Source organism: Sarcophilus harrisii, chromosome 3, assembly GCF_902635505.1.
Source record: "Sarcophilus harrisii chromosome 3, mSarHar1.11, whole genome shotgun sequence".
NCBI classification, from domain to species: Eukaryota; Metazoa; Chordata; class Mammalia; order Dasyuromorphia; family Dasyuridae; genus Sarcophilus; species Sarcophilus harrisii.
Window position 1 is genome coordinate 349,885,374 of NC_045428.1, and position 20,248 is coordinate 349,905,621.

A 20,248-nucleotide genomic window follows, 5' to 3' on the forward strand; every position below is an offset into this window, starting at 1 on the left:
CTTCTGCTAACTCTAGAATGAGGTTCACAAAACCAGATACAAATAGATAGCAGTGTAAGTTGTTTGGAAAAAACATCTTGAGCACTTGTCGAATAATCTTATACTCCCATTTCCAGAGGAAATGTAGCTGTTCTTTACCTCATTATCCTGTTGCATTGCCTCAGACATTACATTCTTTTTATAACTACACAACCTATAGTTTCCATCTCTAATAACTTTTTTTCTTGAATGTACTAGGTCTTTGAGCATGCTACAGTTTTTAATTCTTTAAAAAAAAATGAATTAGCATCAGAGAACTTTCCAAATCATGTAAAGAATTTGACAGGACCTCACTTAATTTTTTTGAGAAACAATTAACATGTCAAAGGAGGAAATGAGAGCATGTTTTTTAATCATAAATCTGTTTATATAATTACAAACTAAAGAAGAAGTCAAAAAAAACTAATAAAGAAAACTGAACTCAGTTGTTTTTGTAATATATATATATATATATATATATAATTGCCAACAATGTTAATAGACTATGAAAATTTTAATGCAATCTTACTCTATCAATATGCTCAAAATATACATACACAAAATGAAAAGTATTCTTTTTATAAGTTCTAATAATTATGAGGAAAAGCAAGAATGCTTGAAAGTACCAAGTGATAACATGCTGTAGGAAATCTCACATCTGTTCATTGGAGTTCATATAAGAATACAAAAGGGGACTATGGAAAATATGCCAGGTGAAGAGGAAAGACTGAAACTAATTTGAGGCAGATTTGCAAGGCATTTGGGCCTAACCAACTTTTCATTGTGCCTGTCCACAGGAAGATATATTTGCAAAGAATTAGATACCTGCTATTGATTAAAGAAATTAAAATTAAAACAATTCTGAGATATCACCTCACAACAATTACATTGGCTAATATGACAGAAAAGGAAACTGATAGATGTTGGAGAGATTGGGACACTAATACTTAGTGGAGTTTTGAACTGACAACCATTCTGCAGAGATTTGGACTATGTCCAAAAGGAGTATAAAACTGTGCATATCATTTGACATAGAAATACCACTACGAGGTCTTTATCCCAAAAAACATTTTTAAAAAGGAAAAGGACCTATTTGTACAAAAATAGAACAGCACTTTTTGTGACAAAAAAAAATTGTTAATTGAGAGGATGCCCATCAATAGAGAATTGCTGAACAAGCCAAGAGCTATGATTCCTAATGGAATAATATTATGCTACAAGAACTAATGACAGGTTGGTTTCAGAAAAACCTGGAAAGATTTATTTGAACTGATGCAAACTGAACTGAGCAGAACAGGAAAACACTATACACAATAACAGCAGTATTGTATAATGATTAAAATTGTGAAAACCTTAGCTATTAGCAACATAGTGATCCAAGGCAATTCCAAAGAATTCATGATGAAAAATGCTATCCACATCTAGAGAAAGAACTGATGAAATCTGGAAATAGATCAAAGCATACTATTTTTCACTTTTTTTTTCATTGTTTTTCTTTTGTTATGTTTCCTCTTTCACGACATTGGTAATAAATATGTTTTACATGATGGCACATATATTATGTGTATCAAATTGTTAAATGCTTTAGGGAGAAACAAGTTAAGAAAAGGATGGAGAAAATTTGGAACTTTTTAATGAATGTTTAATAATTGTCTTTACATGTAATTGTGAAAAAAATATATAACTTAAGAAAAAAAAACAACAAAGTGTAAGTGCCTGGATCTACCTTCATTATACATAGTGACCCTGACAAAAGTTTGTTTAAATTGTAGTCAGATGATCTAGACTTGAATATAGTTCTCTACAATTTTCTATATGAAGACCTTAGTCAAGACACTTCCCCATTCTAGGCCTCATTTTCATAATTTGTGAACTGGGAGAGTTGAATTAGATGATCTCCAAAATATCTTTCAACTTTACTCTATATTCTATAACTGTATTGGTTACCACTTTTTAATAATTAGGAAAGATTAAGTAAAGGGAAATCTGTTGGAGGTAACGGTCCCTTCAACCCTAGGGCCAAAACCCACAATCTCTTCAGTACATGAATGTAAACTGTCAACAGCAGGCCTGGTTTCTAAGCACAGCTTGCACAGATGAATGGATAAAATAAATCTCAAAATTTTAGGTAGCATTTATTTGCACAGAATCTTAAATTGTACACATACACACTCAATGTGAGTATAGAAATCCTTACCCTTAAGGAAAGTAGGAGCGGCAAAGCATATGAGAAGGGTATAGAGTATTAGAAGACAGAACATATTGGGGGCAAGGATGTTAATTAACAAAAACACTTTTGGGTCAGGGTAAAAGAAGAAATAGATTAGAATAAATGTGGGAAGACATGGCTAACAATAGTAACTAGGAAAAGAATTTTGAAGCAAGTTTCTCTGATGAAGGCCTCATTTCTTTTTTTCTGGTAAATTTATTTTTAAAACATTTTATGAATCATGTTTGCAGAGAACAATCAGAGCAAAAGAGAAAAATCATGGGAGAGATTAAAAAAACAGAAAAAAGAAGTGAACTTTGTATGTATTGATTTATATTCAGTCTCCTTAGCTCTTTTTCTGGGTGCAGATAGTATTTTCTGTCCAAAGTCTATTGGAATTGCTTTGGATCTCTGAACCACTGAGGAGAACCAAGTTTTTCATAGTTGATATAACTGTGATATGTGATATCGCACATTTTTGCTGTTATTGTATACAATGTATTCCCTGTTTCACTCAGCATCAGTTCATGTAAATCTTTTCCGGCCTTTCTAAGACTAGCTTGTTCATGATTGTTTTATAGTATAATAATATTCCATTACCTTCATATAAACCACAACGTGGTCAGCCCTTCCCCAGCTGGTGGGCATCTACTCATTTTACAATTCTTTGCTATCACAAAAAGAGCTGCTACAAACATTTTTGCACATGTGGGTCCTTTTCCTTCTTTAAGATTTCCTTGGGATACATACCCAATAATGGCACTACTGGGTCAAAGGGTATGCACATTTTTAAAGTCTTTTGGGCATAGTTCCAAATTGTCTCCAGAATGGTAGAATTATTTCACAATTTCACCAACAATGCATTAGTGTCCCATTTCCCCCACATCCCCTCCAATATTTATCATTATCTTTTCCTGTCATCTTAGCCAATTTGAGAGATATGAGGTGTTACTTCAGAGTTGTTTTAATTTGTATTTCTTTAATTAATAGTGATTTAGAGCATTTTTCCATATAATTATAGATAGCTTTAATTTTGTCATCTGAAAATTGTTTGTTCATATCTTTTGACCATTTATCAATTGGGGAATGGCTTGTATTCTTATAAATTTAATATAATTCTTTATGTATTTTAGAAATGAGACCATTATCAGAAACACTGACTATAAAGATTTTTTCCCAGCTTTGTTTCCTCTTTAATCTTGTTTCTATTGGTTCTGTTTGTGCAAAATATTTTTAATTTAATGAAATCTAATTTATTCATTTTGCCTTTCATAATGTTCTGTAGTTCTTTGGTCATAGATTCCTCCCTTCTGCAAAGATCTGATAGGTAAATTATCCCTTGCTCTCCTAATTTGCTTATAGTAGCATAAACCCCAAATCATGTAACTATTTTGACATTATTTTGGTATGGAATGGGAGGTATATGCCAAGTCTCTGAAATTATTTTCCAGTTCACCCTGCAATTTTTGTCAATGGGTTCTTATTCCAAAAGCTGGATTTTGGGGGTTTATCAAATACTAGATTACTGTAGATCTTGATTATTATGTCTGTATATCTAATCTATTCCATTGATCCACCATTTTATTTCTTAGCTAGTATCAAATAGTTTTCATGAAGGCAGTTTTATAATACAGTTTTAGGTTTGGTACTGCTAAGCTACCATTCTTTGTATTTTTTTTCCCATTAATTCCTTTATATTCTTGACTTTTTGTTCTTCTGGATGAATTTTGTTATTTCATCTAGTTCTATAAAATAATTTCTGGCAATTTGATTTCTTTGTAATTGAAAAAATAGATCAATCTAGGCAGAATTGTCATTTTTGTTATATTAACTCAGCATACCCATGAGCAACTGATATTTTTCCAATTATTTAGATCTGACTTCATTTGTGTGAGAAGTGTTTCATAATTGTGATTGTTATAGTTCTAGGGTTTGTCTTGACAGGTAGACCCTCAAATATTTTATTTTGTCTTTAGTAATTTTAAGTGGGATTTCTTCTTTTATCTCTTGCTGATGGGCTTTGTCAGTAATATGTAGAAATGTTGATGATTTGTGTAGGTTTATTTCATATCCTACAACTTTGCTAAAGTTGTGAATTGTTTACAGTAGGTCTTTGAATGATTTTCTAGGATTCTCTAAGTATATCATATCATCTGCAAAGAGTGATAGTTTTATTTCCTCATTGTCCATTCTAATTCCTTTCATTTCTTTTCTTATTGCTAAAGCCATTGTTTTTAGTACAATGTGGAATAATAGTTGTGATAATGGGCATCCTTGTTTGATCCTTGATCTTAATTAAGAATACATACAGCTTCTCTCCATTACAAATAATGCTTGCTGTTGATTGTATATTGATATTACTTATTACTTTAAGGAAAATTCCTTTTATCCTTATGGTCTCTAGTATTTTTAACAGGAATGGGTGCTGTATTTTGTCAAAAGCTTTTTCTATATCATTTGAGATTATTATATGATTTCTGTTGGTTTTTCTGATTGATATAATTGATTATGGTAACACTTTTTCTAATATACAATCAGCCCTGCATTCCATATAAATCCCATTTGGTCATAGTGTATTATCTGGCTGATAAGTTACTGTAATCTGTTTGCTAATATTTTATTTAAATTTTTTTCGATATTTAGTAGGGAGATTGGTCTGTAATTTTCTTTCTCTGTTTTGGCTCTTCCTAGTTTAAATATCAGTATCATATTTGTGTCTTAGAAGGAATTTGGCAGTATTCTTCTTTACCTATTTTCCCAAACAGTTTATATAGTATTGGAATTAAATGTTCTTAAAATATTTGGTAGAATTCGCTTGAGAATCTAACTGGTCCTGGAAATTTTTTCTTAGGGAGGTCATAATTGTTCAATATATTTTTCTAAAATGATACTATTTAAGTAACTTATTTCCTCTTCTGTTAATCTGGGCAATTTATATTTTTATAAATATTCATTCATTTTGGTTAGATTATCAGACTTGCTGCCATAGATTTGGGCAAAATAGTTCCTAATTATTGCTTTAATTTCTTTTGATGGTAAATTCACCCTTTTCATTTTTGATGATGGTGATTTGTTTTTTTTTTTCCTTTCTTTTTTCTAATTAAAAATAACTAAAGGTTTATCTATTTTTTTTCATAAAACCAACTCTCAGTTTTATTTATTAGTTCAATAGTTTTTTAGTTTCAATTTTATTAATCTCTCCTTTGAGTTTCAGAATTTCTAATTTGGTATTTAATTGAAGAGTTTTAATTTGTACTTTCTCTAATTTTTTTAGTTACATGTCCAATTCATTGATCTCCTCTTTCTCAAAATTATTCATATATTTAAAGAAAAAAAATTTCCTCTGAGAACTGGTTTGGCTGCATCCCATAGATTTTGGTATGTTGTCTCATTATTGTCATTCTCTTGGATGAAATTATGAATTGTTTCTGTAATTTGTTATTTGATCCACTCATGTTTTAGAATTAAATTATTTATGGATTGCCTTCTATGGGAGTATGGCTAGATATGTTAAGAAGAATTTGCCTTCAAATAAGATGCCTCCAATTTTTCCCTTTATGAAGAATAAGAAAAGGTTCCTATAGACATTTGCTGCTTTCTGCAACTAAAGGTAAAGAATTGGAAAAACAAAGATTTGAGTAAATAAACAGAGGACTCAAAATGGTTGGTGAATATATGTCCTGCTCAAGCCCACTAACTGGGGTATTTAGCCCATCTCACCATTTGCATTTCTGGAGATACATATGTTTCTTTACAGAAACCAAATAGTGCACTTCTTTGTTCAGAAAATACCACTGGAAATTTGCAGTTCAAAACCCATTTTACCCCATATCTCTATACAACTTGTCAACATTTCTACAGTCCCACACTGATTCTCTTGCACCTTAATATGATTTATTATAAAATCACTTTACCTGTACTTTTCATCAAAGACTTTTAAGCAGAATCTGGATGCTAGAGAATACCCTTAAAAGTAACCCAAAATAGCTTTTACCAGTCTTAAAAGAGAAAATGATTTTAACCTTAAATGCTTTCCTCTCAAGTATGTCAGCCAGCACCTTACACTCAAAGTTGAAGTATAAAGAAATACTGTTAAGACCTAAATGAAACTTTGATATATGTACCCAGACTAGCTATATAACTGTATTACAATGTAATATTCAAAATCAGTAAGCTGTTTTATTTCTCAAAAAATATGCACTTTTATCATTGCATTTAAAAAATATAAAAAATAATATAAAATTCATATTTTTTTCCTATTTTGGATGTCAGAGAACCTCCATTTACCTGGAAAAGAAAATACAAATTTCTTCCAAGATCTTTAGTCAAAAACAGAGTAGTTTACAATTTGCACTCAAACAAAAATAAATTGTTGGACTGAAATCCAGTACTGAATGGTATTTTTGAAATTTGATATTAATTAATTTGTAGGATAGATCGAAACAACAGTCTGACATGCTAAAATGCACAAGGGATGTAGAGTCAAAGAAATTGAGTTTGGATCCTGTCTCTGTTATTAACTGGCTATATAGGCTTTATCAAGACATTTAACTCTTCATTTTGCTTGTCTATACAATGAAGGATATTCTGAGCTAGTACTGATTTAAGGTAGTCTGGTTTACCTTTGGCACTGGAACAGAATGGGATGCTCTTGGACAATCTTAACATTTAACAAAAGATTTACTTAGCAATAACATGGAAAGAATATTCAGCAAGAGTACATCAGTGAATCAGTTTATCGGTTACCTAGTCTTCCCATTTTCCAAGACAGAACAAAACTAGTCAGAAGTTTGTATCTCTCCTAAGGTGCTGCTGACTCCTCAAATGCTGGGCTTACCTATATATGTGGCCCATGAAACTGTATTGATCGGTTTGAGTCATAATCCTCTATTCCAATTGAGTCTTAAGGATTATATCATTGTCTATTAGAGAAAAATTGGATGTTTAAAAGACAGGAAACTTAGTAGATATTTCTCTGATCACACAAGGTTTAGAATAAATGACTTTTCTAGTCCCCTTCAGTTCTAACTCTGTAATGCTAAATATTTTAAATTGAGTCAATATTAATTGTGATGTAATTAATAATAGTAACTCATATTTAGTGTCTTCCTTACAACACTGCAAGGAAAGGAATTCAAGTATTATGATTCCCATTTTATAGATGAATAAACTGATTCTCAGGAAGATTAAGTGACATATTCTTCTTCTAATGACAAAACCGTATTTCTCCAAGTCTTATCACTCAAGGTTCAGTGGAATTTGTTTTCATTATATTTGTCTGACTCTAAAGACTCTAAAACCAGAACCCTCTTAGTTCAGGTTCAATATTAGTGTTCACAAGTCACTGAGGGTTTAACAAAATGCATTCACAAGTCACTAAACTTTAAATAAAAGACCTTAATACAGCAAGAATATGCAACAAGAATATATTGGCACTTTCTCTGGATGGGTCTTTATCTCCGTCTGGAAATGTTTCTGGTCAGGCAAGGAGCTGGGACTTTTTATCCTTCAGATCCCTGAAGCTGCATCAGAGAAGCAGGGATTAATCAAGTTGTGTAGTAGAACTGAAGGGTAGAAAGGAGGCTATGTCAAGCAAGCTTTATCAGGAAACTGCTATCCTACCTGCCACCCCTTGTTGGTAAGGTCCTAATGAACTTCTAGAGTCCAGTTTCCTAAACTGTGAATCACAACCCCATATGGAGTCTTGTAATTGAATGTGGGAATTCCAAAATTATTATTTATTGTCAGTAAGTGCTTTATTTTATAACTATTTTATATATCCATATATCCAAGGTCACATAAAAATTTCTCAGGCAAAAAGGTCACAAGAGGAAAAAATTTTAAAAGCCCTGTTCTAGAGGACTTTTGACAGTTTAAACAATTCAATTATAGACAATTACTTTTTATAGGGCAGAACATAGAGAGAAGGGGGAAACTAAGCAAAAGGAAAATTAATGTAAAAAATATTAAAAACCAGAAATTCTTCCTAACAGAACTTGCGAAGGAAAAGAAACCCACAAGTTGAGAAGGAGCTGAGTTACTTCTTCAGGGTATATGAAACCTTCCAAGGAGAAAGGAACATGAGACTAAGAAAACTGTGCCAGGGAAGGAATAAGTAAGGACTGGAAAGAATTAGCCAAACTATGTCCCCAAATAATCCATTCTTATCAGCACTTACCTCACATGGTTGTTGTGAGGATCAAATGAGATATTTTTAAAAGTGCTTAGCACATGCATGGTACATAGTGATTAAATAAGTGCTTGTTATTATAATGACTATTATAATTCTTATTGTTATTCCTAAAGTTAGATGCAAGAAACTACTGCACAATGAAGTCATTTTCTTTCCTGAGGTAGCATCAATTTGTTTTAGACATGGATTCTGAGAGGTTAGACGCCAGGTATAGGTAGTCAGAAAGAGAATAAAACAGCTGTTCATCAACATGGGCAACTGTTGAAATAGTAGTTTCATTTTTCCAGTTTGGGATAGGTTAAGATCCAGAGATTTAGAAATAGCTTTTAGTCCTTAGTGAGGGGGATTATATGGTCCCCTACCCAGCATAACATAGAATCACCACCCGAATGTTAAAACTGATACTAAATCTACTCTTCAACTTCTGCTCTTCTTAAAACAACTTCAAATTAATTTTTAGCATATGTCTTTGATGGGTACTGACATATCATATAAGCAACTTTATACATTGTGAGACAGCAAGAAACTTTTTTCTTTACTCCAGTGGTGAGAGAGTCTTTCGTTGTCCAGTCTTGCAATTTCCTGCTCTAAACCACTTAATCATACCATAGCTACTTGCTCAGAGATAGTATAGATGAAGAACTTCTCTGCCAGATTCTCAAGACTCTTTTATACTATCCATGCAGCCTGGAACCCAAGTAGCTATAAAAACTTACAATTATTCCTGCTCCCTAGAATATCTCCTTTTAAAAAATTAGTAACTATTAAAGTTTATTTGTGTATGTCTCTCTTGTAGCAGCTAGAATCATAAAATAACTTAGAAAAATGATATTCCTTGGGTGCAAAATCTTTATAAGTTGGCGCTCACTGGACCAGTGGGAGAGTCAAGTTCTTCAGGTTTCTTGAGTGGAGCCCTCAGTCTCTGTCAAAAAGTACCCTTTTACAAAAGAGCACTAACCCCATTATTAATCCAGGCAAGAATTATTTCTAAATTACAGTTTCCACTTAGCAGTTGGAATCTCTTATTTTCTACCCATCTTAACAGAAGGACCCTTTTGCATTATCCAATCCATAATGGACAACTTTGGACAGCAGGTGATTGTATGACACTGTCATCTGTTCAGTACCAATTAGAATCCAGTAAGGGACAAGCAACTGTGTTTCAAAAGGAAATGGCTATGTTGGGGAACTACCAATGGCTGATTTGAACTATTACTACTACCAAATATTCTCGTCAAACTAATCCCAAGAGTTCCATAAACATGAGCCTCACAATGTCATAAGAGCTCAAGGTACTCCTGGAAAACCTACTTTATAACTTTTGGGGCTGAGTTTACGGGAATCACTTGCAAGACAGTGACTTGTAGGTGACCTGGTAAATAGGGGCCATGAGGATAGCCAAGTGAGAAATGTGTATTTTCTAAAATCAAGAGTCCAATTGTTTTCTGACTTCCTTCTTAGATCATGGGGAATACAAGAGGCTTTATATCGACTCACTGTGTTCTCTGAAATATAATTGAACAGGCTAATCTCTGAACCCTGTATTCTTTTTCTGGACCTTAGAAACACATTTGTTTACAGACAGAGCTACATAATAGAAATTGAGAAATTTAAATGGAAGCAGTGAATTAGTGAAATTGATTAATTTACTATGTGAAGTTTCCTCTCCAATATAGGTAACAATGATGGTATGAATATATAAAATTCACAAATGATTTTTGCTTTCATTCCATTTTTCAGTAGTGCTTAAATTAGAAATTTTGACATTTAAATTTGGTATTCTCTTCCTTTTCCTGCTCATTTTCTGGAAGAAGTTCTAATGGCCATGAAACAGTTAGCAGCTACTCAGATGCTTTCTCATGTTTCCACTTTAACCTATAGAGATAAGATTTTTGAAAAATTGTCTAAAGTCACTGACCACATTACTTTTAGCTTTCCACTTCAACTACTCTTTCAAAACTGTTGTCTCTAAGGTCACCATTTATTTTCTAATAAGCAAAAATAATAATTTTCTTTTGATCATAATTTTCCTTGATGCATCTAAAGCTTTGGACATCATTGAACATTTTCTTCTAAAGGATAAACTCTCTTCATTTGACATAGTCTTCTACCTCTTGAACTACTATTTTTTTTGCCTTTGCAAAGTTTTTGTCTTCTTACTCATCTCTTATTTTGAGTGTCCTATAGAGTCTAGTTTTAATCCTCTTCCTTTCTCTCTCTATTTCTACTTCCTTCATAGAATCACAAATTCCCAGGGCTTGAAGGGACTTCCTATTCCAACTTTTACCTGTAGAAATATCCTGTTTAATATTACAAATAATAAGTCCTAAGCAAATCCCTTATACTTTTGGATAGTTTTAACTTTAAGAAAGTATGATTTACATAGATCCCAAATATGCTTCTCCTCTATTTCAATTCAGTGGTCCTAGTTCTTTCCTTTGGAGTCAAGCAGAATAAGTCTAATCCCTATTCTAAATAACAGTGCTTCAAATATTTGAAGATAGTAATTAATCATGCCATCTCTCCCATTTTTCCCCTCTAAAATGAACATTTCCTGTTCCTTCAAACAAATTTTTAAATGGCATGCCCTACCCATTTTTAAAACCTAACTCAAATGTTGCTCACATTACAAATAATATTTGCTTTTATACATGTTTACTATATTTGATTGTGTTGCATTGTGTTCTATATTATATTTATAAACCTTCTTTTATTTGATGCCCATGAGAGCCTTGTATGGTACATAATACAGATATTATTAACTGCATTCTTAAAATGAAAAAATTAAGTGTATCAATTATGAGACTTGTCCAAGGTCATACAATTAGAACATGGCCAAACTAGGATTCAAACTCTTTTTTCCCAATTACACACCAATGCAATTTCCATGATACCACTTTTATTCTTGTCACTACAGCAAATAAAAGAGCTCACCCAAAGGGAGGCAATTCTTTTGGTCACAGGACAATTCAATAGCAATACATGTCTTTGGATTTCATCATGTAGTTGAAATGGATAGAATAGGTATGTTATAAGTATTAAGCATTGAGTACGTGCCATGTACTATGTTAGTTGTTTTACAACTATTATATCATTTTCACCTCACGGGAGCCCTGGGAAGAATATGCTATTATTATATTCATTTTACATTGAGAAAACCAAGACAAAAAGGGTCTTCCTGACTATAGGTTCAATATTTTATCCAGTGTATCACCTGGCTATAATTTTATATATCTGCATAGATTTTTTTTTGGAGGGAGAAAGAACCTCTGGAGGCAAATACCAAGAACTTGAGCTTATCTCTAATTCTTCTATAGATAATAAATGGAGATGGAATAAGGAATGGTTTTGCCTCCCACCTCCAAGTGATAGGAATGGTTAACTCATCTGGATTTAGTTTAAGTAGAAAAAGAAAAACATTTTATCCCTCTGTCTGATTTCTGCTTCATCAGAATTTCTGTTCTTTGGTTTCTAGATTCATTTCCTAAGTCATCCCTACTAAATTATATCCCTCTCCTACTTTTAAACTACTCAGCGTCCTTTATGTAACATTTTCATTTGGCTCTTAACCATATATCCTTTCCAGAGCATCATGGAATGATAAGGGAATAGGTTGTTTTGATTGGTTGATTATCTGTTCAACTGATAGCTATCCTGGCAAAGACTAATAATTTTCAAAGAATTAGAATGGAGTAAAACACATTTCTTACTAAAATTACACTAAATATAATTGAATTTTTCTTGCATGATTCAGAAGATACTTTGTGATGTTTCAGTGCCTCAGGGTTATCATTTTAAACATCAATTATCATTGTGCAATACTGTAGATGTAGAAGATTGGCTGAATTATTCAGTACTTAACCTAAGATGTACTCTAGAAGTTGCTTTGTAAAAACTAAATCTCTGGTATCTGTTTATTATTTATCTCTTTCTCATAAAAGTAGTTTGAAGAAAAAGTTCTAATTATTTGAACTTCCTGGTAGTTTGAATTCCAAATAAACTTTACTAAATATAAAACTTAGGTGGGGTGTGTCTGCATATATGTTTGTGTGTGTCTGTGTGTCCACAAAAATATATACATACACAGATATGTATATAAAACATACATTTATTTACTTGTGATAGTTGTTGCTTACTTTAGCATTAATCCTGACAACCAGATTAAAGTTTATATTGTATTAAACTGAAAAACATATCTAGTATAGGAGACTCCTCCTATTCAAGGTCTATAGGGGTAGAGGAATACCCAACTAAACATAATAAAAATGGAAATAGAACATCTCAAGGTAGAATTTAAAGGTAGTTGTCTGTTGCATATATTCTTTTTCTTTATCTTCCTTTCTCTCCTACTTCCCTTCTTCCTTACCAAGGGAGAGGAAGTAACTAGAAGCAAAGCCACTGGATTTATTTGGAGGCTGGATTGGAGAATAGACAATCTTAAATTAGGCAGATTGGGATGAGATCCACAGTCTTGAAAATACATCCTCACATCCCAATTCAAGAAATGGGTATCAAAGTTAAATTTTAGGAGCAAATGCTGCCGGGACACTAGGCAAAATTGCAGAGTAAGTAATTCCCCCCCCCTCCCCCAACTATTCCTCCTCATCTTTATCCTGTCTCATAGAAGTCCAGATTCATGCTACTTTCCATCATTCAACTTCCCTAACTTAATGAGCTCTACAATATCCTGAAGCATGCTTTAGTCCACTTAGTCAACTTTTCTTTAGACATAACTAATTGTACAGAGAATAGAGTTCTAGACCTGGAGTCAGGAAAATCTGAGTTCAAATATAGCCTCAGACACTTACTAGCACTTACCTTGAATGAGTCCTGCTAATTGTCTCAGTTTCCTCAACTGTAAAATGGGGATAATAATTTCAGAATTGCTATGAAGATCAAATGAAATGTTTATAAAAGTATTTATATTTTTCACACTGTTTTGCACAGTGCTTGACACACAATAGGTACTACTATATACATGCTTATACCCTTTCTTTCCTCCCTTCTTAATCAATATTCCCTTCTTCCTCTTCTTCAACAAATCAAAATGCATCATTTGTTAAGAAAGATTAATTAAAATGAGTCTCATTCATATTCTATCTATAACAACTTCTCATCTCAACAAACTAAAATTCCAGGGAGTAAAATACATAAAATTAACATTGTTTCCAACAGGCAATCAGCTACCAACTTCATCTTCCCTGAGACAATTAATTACAAGCAGCTTTATACATCACCATTTCAGGAAGAAAAAAAAAAAAAAAATATATATATATATATATATGGAGTAGAGACTCAAACATTGTGAAGTATCTTCTGTCCTTCCATTAAAACTCTATATAGTCATTTAAAAAATAAGCTTTTCACAAAACTGGAAAAATATATTTAACTATTTATCACATGCCTATAAAATTAAGGGGTTTTTAAACAAAATAATCCTGATGGAATAAAGTGAACTAATTCCTACCCTGTTCCCTCAGGAAATTAACATTTGGACATGGGTGTACATGTGCCAGGTATTATGTTAGTTATTTTACAAATATTATCTTATTTGATAAGTTTCCCTCATGTGAAGGGACAGTCAGTTTTGCATAGTTTCTAATATATTTTGGGTACTTATCCTGGTCAAATTTTAATGATACAAAGATTATTTGATTTAAGTTATACAAATTGACTGCTTCTCTTTTATTTTCTCTCTGTTCAATCAATAAATAATTATTACATGTCAGCTTTATGCAAATCCCTGTGTTCAGTGTTGGTCATGTAGAAAACATCCATTTTTCTTAAGTGTCACTGACCTTATGAAGCCTATAGTCTAGTAAAAGGAAAAGACACGAACATATTATGCAATAGTTCATTAACAATGCACTGAAGAGCCACAAAACAAAATGTTCTTTGAGATCTGAGGTGAAAGTCCTTAGGATAATCATGGAAGACATTACAGAAGAGGTGATTAATAAGTTGTGGTTTAGGAATGTTTAGGAATTCAGCAAGTAAAGAGGGGATGAGAAAGTCATTTCCTACATAAAAAACAATAGGAACAAATGAATGAAGACAAGAGAATACAAAGCATATTTTGTTTTGTTTTGTTTTTGGCGTGAGGACAGAGCAGAAAATAGCTCAGGCTGGTTCAGATAGAAAATATAGAAGAAAGGAATATAGATTAAAGGTGAAAATACTGGGTAGTACCATATTGGAAAGAACTGAATATCAGGCAAAAGGCTCAGCATTTTTGTCTATAGGCAATAGGGAACTACTGAAATTTTGAGTTCTAAATGTTTGAAATTTTCATATATGTGGGTATAAAGTGGTATTCTGTGGTAGTCATATGAAGAATGGATTTTAAAAGGGCAGAGTATAGAATTTATTACAAAATTTTAGATGTGATACAAAATAAGTCCACAATGTGTTTCCTGAAAACTGGGCATTTAGCTAGACAATAGAATGTGTGGTGAGGAATTATATGACACGAAGTTTCAACAATAGGATATAAAATTATAGAGGGCCTTGAATTCATATATGCAATTCAATTCAGTATATTTCATTGATAGCAATTAAAACAGAGGGAAGAATCAACGTGAGAGATATTGGGAAAACAGAATCAAAAAGCACATGAGAATTGATTGGATATGAGAAGTGAAAGAATGGGACAAATACCAATGTGGCACCTAGTTAAGACATTCTATAGCCATTATAATGTCTAATCTAAATCTCAGAAAATAAATTTGGTGATGAATATATGGATTTGAGAGTAATCTAGATAAGAGTTAACTACTAAAATCCTGAAAGAGGAAGAAAGGTCTGAAATAAAATTTGTTACCCACTGGGGTATCAGAAAAGGCATTCTTGAGGTGATATTTCATCTAGGCTTTAAGTGACAGATATAATACACCACTTAAGGATTGGTTGAAAGAATGTCAAGCCTGGATATGAGAAGATTTACTGGAATTATGATCCCTATCATGGCATTACTACAGAATGTATAAAACAGTTATATGTCAATCTTCCAAGATACACAAAGAAATTATGTAAATACAACTAAAAACAACCATTTATAGATATCCAGACAGGTCTAAATAATTGAATATTTGTTTTTCATGGGTGAGAAAAGGTAATATAATAAAATTGACAATGATACCTAAATAATTTACTTATTCAATGCCAATCAAACTACTAAAGGATAAATTTATGTAAAAAAATTTTAATTCATATGCTATAAAGGCAAAGGATTATCAAGAGAAATAGTTAAAAGAAATGGGAACCAAGGAGGCTTAGCTGTACCAAATCCAAAACTGTATCACAAAGCAATAATTCTCAAAATAACTTGGTACTGGTTAAGATCAGTGGAATAGATTGGGTACACAACATACAGAAGCAAATGTATTTAGCACCCTAATATTCAATAAATACAAGGCCTCAGTTATGAGATAAATTCTCACTATTTGACAAAACCTGCTGGGAAATTTGTATTCCCATTCCCAGTCTTCTGATACCAAAGGAAATACTTTTTCCACTGTACCAGATTCTCCAAGTCTATAGCATCCTAAGGTTTATTAATGCAATAGTAGTAGTGGTTGTTGTTATTGTTATAACAGCAGCAGTAGAAGCAGTAGTAGTAGTACTAGTATTTGTTAATTAATTTCAAAAACCCTTTATGAATTCAGAAGAGAATCATTTTGAAAAGCATGTGGAGAACATCTCTCAGAGTAAATGATGATAACATAGTCACATTATTTGAACATTTAACTGCCTCTATTGAATGGTTTTCCTCATGGGTTTGATTCATTGGAATCTAACTGACAAAGTTCCCATTACTGAGTGCTCTTTTTACCATTTATCAAAAATATGTAGCAGAGGTGAGAGAGAATAAAGCCAATTTGTAATCTAAGAGATTTAACCTGGTTGTGCTGATATGTTTAAAGATGAGCAACCTAAATCATTTGAAAGTTTTAAAGCATAAAGATTAGAAACCAGCATTCCTAGTTATATTCTAATTCATTATGTAAACAACATGATTCATAAGTGCAGTCATGTGGAAGGCCTATTTGTTTTTCTCACCAAAAGATTCTTACAAAGAAAAATTGCAGAAAATGGATTTTTTCCAATTTATGTGTTGCCTGCCACCCTTGGTAAGAATGCCGAAATGATAGAATGAAGATGCAATAATGGTAGTAGCCAAAGCCATGTTAATTTGCAAGGGATTCCAAAGACTTCATACCCCTAGCAAGACAATTTTCTAAATAAATACTTTTAGGAGATTAGATGGATATTCAGATCCCTGGGAAACTAGGCTTGCTCCCTTAGGTGAAGTGCTGTAAGAATGGGGAAACAAAATGATGGAGATGATTCCTAATAAGCTTTCTTTGCTCTATGTGGTATTACTATTCTTAGACTCCTGGAAGATCTGGAGTTTGTAGGAGAAAAACACAATTGCCACTTGATTCCTATATCAGTCTCCTTGTTTGTTAGAAAGTAAAAATTATCTATATATCTAAATATACTTTAATTTTCTCATTGCTTACCAACTGAGCTCTCTGACCATATGAAAATTCCAGATGGGTAGCACTTCATTCAAAGTCCACTTATTAACTGTCTATGCAAGAAATACTCTCTCATGGTGTGGCAGTAATCTTAGGTTCTTGAAATAATGACAGCAAAGACATTTTGACAGCTCCTGCCAAGTAGTAAAGAAAAGTTTAGTACCTCACTGTATGCCTATTGCTCAAGGAGCAGTCCAGCTAAGTTGAGAGAAGTTTCTCATCAGAATAAGGAATATATACAGTGATGGGATATTGGCTCCATTGACTAAAGTGTTTGTCTTTGCAAAATTCCAAGCTAGACAATGGGATGGGAGATGCTACAAAGATACATAAACCATGATTGCTTACAAGCACTCTAGTTACATAGATATATAAAACAAGTTCTTTTGTCCTTAAATAGCTTACAACTTATTTGGTTTGATAGGACTATATCTGTAGCTTTATTTATCTCTCTATATAAACATAAGACATTCTAAAGGAATAGTTTGGGGGAAAAAGTTACAAAAGTTAAGAGGAAAGAAATTTTTGTGGATTAGCATAAGTAAAAATAAATTATGTTGGAAATTAACCTTAAACTGTGCTTTGAAAGAGAGATAAAGCTAAAGGAGTGAGGGTGGAGTGGTAGGAAGAAAACATCTAGCTAACTTGCTAGAAAGTCAATCCATTAGAATTCTTTCTTGGGTATATTGATTTAGATATCTAGAATTATAGGGCTTGAGGGCATCTAATTAAAACCCTCACTTAACCAGTGCCCTGTCATCTAGAGTATTAAATGACTTGTTTAAGGTCATTAAGAGGATAAACTTGAGAGAGAGGATTTGAACTTAAGATCTCTAACTCCAGAGATTGCTCAATAGAATGCTGCTTCTTTGTTTCAAATATTCTCAAATTATATCAGTGAAATCAAAACTATAAATTAATTGAAGCATGCTAATTGCTTATATGTAAAGTACTGAAAGTGCTTATGGATATTATAATTAATATTTTTACCGCTTAAAAAATTCAGCTTAGTTATATAAAAATCTACTAAGTGACTACTCAGTGCAAGTTACTGGTGATACTAAGCAATTCCTGCCCCTAAAGATGTTACATTCTACTGGATGGCCAGATTATCTCTCTTGAATTAATGAGGAAAGTAATAAAAACAGGTATGTATTTAGAATTGATTTTGTGACAAGGGAGACACTGGCATCAGACTGCCCAGAATGGCAAGCCCTCATCAGAAAAGGTTGTGCTCTATGAGCAAAGCAGAAATGAATTAGATCAGAAGAAACACAGGATCCATAAAGTCTGAGAGGCTGTTCCAAATGTTCATAGGGACTATTTGTGTCTGACCTGTGGCAGTGCATTCCAAGCTCTTGTTGGTTTGATCAGTCATGGTTAGACATACTGTTAACACAATGTCATTTTTGGTCTTCTTTAAGAATGAAGGACAACAAACAAACAACAATTCTCTCTTGAAAAAATGATTTTTTAAAAAGCACACAAAGGTTTTTTATGAGGTCAGAGAGGTCAATGCCCAAATATTTAACAGTTTTTTAACATTTTAATAAGGTATTTTGCTACTTAAACTTTCATAGAAAAAGGCAGTAATCAAAATAAATATCTTTAACTTTTTCCATTTTCTGCTTTTCAGAATTGCTGATAATTTTGTATAAGGTGGAGATGAAGTTAGAGGAACCTAAACTCTAGGGTCTTTCTATCTTTATTCATCTATTTTGATGCCGATATTAACCTTATTTCCAACTAGAGAGTAGTCAGAATGACTTCAGGCAGATAATTCTGGTGACACATCAGAAGTTACACATTTTCTAAATGTTAAAATATACCTGATTTCCTTTTTTTCATGATATTACTTACTGCTTTTGAAAGTATTATTGATATATAGTCATGAATTTTCTCAGTTTATAAGCCTATGGCTACTATTCAAAACCTAAGCCACATTTTTTTTTATATTATTGCTTATGACTACCTTCACATTATTGAAATTACCATGCATCAAAGCATATGTTCGCTTGGTTTGGATCATTTGATCCTCCTAAAACTGTCTTTACTTCCTGATTATTTAAGATATTTAAGTGAATAAGCTGCAGTTATTTTCATGGTGGTCTTTTTGCTCGTGTTCACCAAGATCACTGCAAGAGATAAAAAGATGCTGCATGTTGCTATTGAGTAAGGAAAAAACAACTCAGCAACCTCCTTCATCTCTCCAAGAAGACCCTTTGAGATATCATTCCAGTTAGCTCCCATTTTCTTTTGCCTTTTGATATAACTATTATGAAGATAATAATGTGATTTAGTTTTTCTAAAAGTGGTCATTAAAAAAGTTCACATTGAAAGTACTGTGTTGCTATATATATTAAGTACTTTCTTTAAGCAATGTGGTAAAATACTACTTGTGGTAAACATTAAAAAATAAATAAATAAGATCCCTGTCTCTCTCTCTCTCTCTCTTTCTTTCTCTCTCTCTCTCTCTCTCTCTCTCTTTCTCTCTCTCTCTCTCTCTCTCTCTCTCTCTCTCTCTCTCTCTCTCTCTCTCTCTCTCTCTCTCTCTGTGTGTGTGTGTGTGTGTGTCTACCTAGGAGGAATCTTATTGAAATTTGTTGCTATCAGTTTACAAATGGAAGAGTTAAAGCCCAGAGCAAATGTGATTTATCTTATCAGACTCACATAATTTGTAATTGAATTTTCATTTCCTGGCTCTTGGGTTAAGGTTCTATCCTCTTTTAGAAATTTTAAATTGTACAACTAAAAGGAACTTCAGAAGTCATTTGGTCTAATTTTCTTATGTTCCAGATTACATGACTGAGTTGTGATCTTTGTATGACTACATTAGACAGTACTGAATTAAATAAATAAGAACAATTTATGTACAAAATGGAGATTCCATAGGGATATAGATATGGAAGTAGAATCAAATTATAGAACACAGGCATGGATTTTACTGAAGCTCATCTTTGTTTCTTTCATAGATCAGATTTTTGGCTCTCATCTGCACAAGGTGTGTGAACGTGAAAATTCCACAGTACCTTGGTTTGTAAAGCAATGCATTGAGGCTGTTGAAAAAAGAGGTGAGTAACTGAATATGTAGTAGTTTTCACCCCCGTTCTTGCAGCCGCCTTTACAACTGATGCTCTAAGTTAACAGATCTACTTGATTTGCCTGGGAAGTCATGCAATTAAAATTCAACTTTTTGAGAGTCTTTTTTTTTTTACTGGATGAAGTTTCATATTGGGTTTAGTTTGTTTTTACAATGGGGACATTAGTAATTCTCGCTAATGTTCATTT

The 20,248-nt window shown here is 32.6% G+C and overlaps 1 protein-coding gene across 2 annotated transcripts in view; it reads left to right on the plus strand.

Moving 5' to 3' along the window:
• ARHGAP15 (Rho GTPase activating protein 15) overlaps positions 1-20,248 on the plus strand; it is an 818,783-nt gene that overhangs the window by 483,492 nt on the left and 315,043 nt on the right. For both annotated transcript variants that reach the window (XM_031963678.1, XM_031963679.1), the window contains exon 10: positions 19,933-20,031. In XM_031963678.1, coding sequence (XP_031819538.1) covers positions 19,933-20,031 — 99 coding nt within the window. The remainder of the gene's footprint in view (positions 1-19,932; positions 20,032-20,248) is intronic.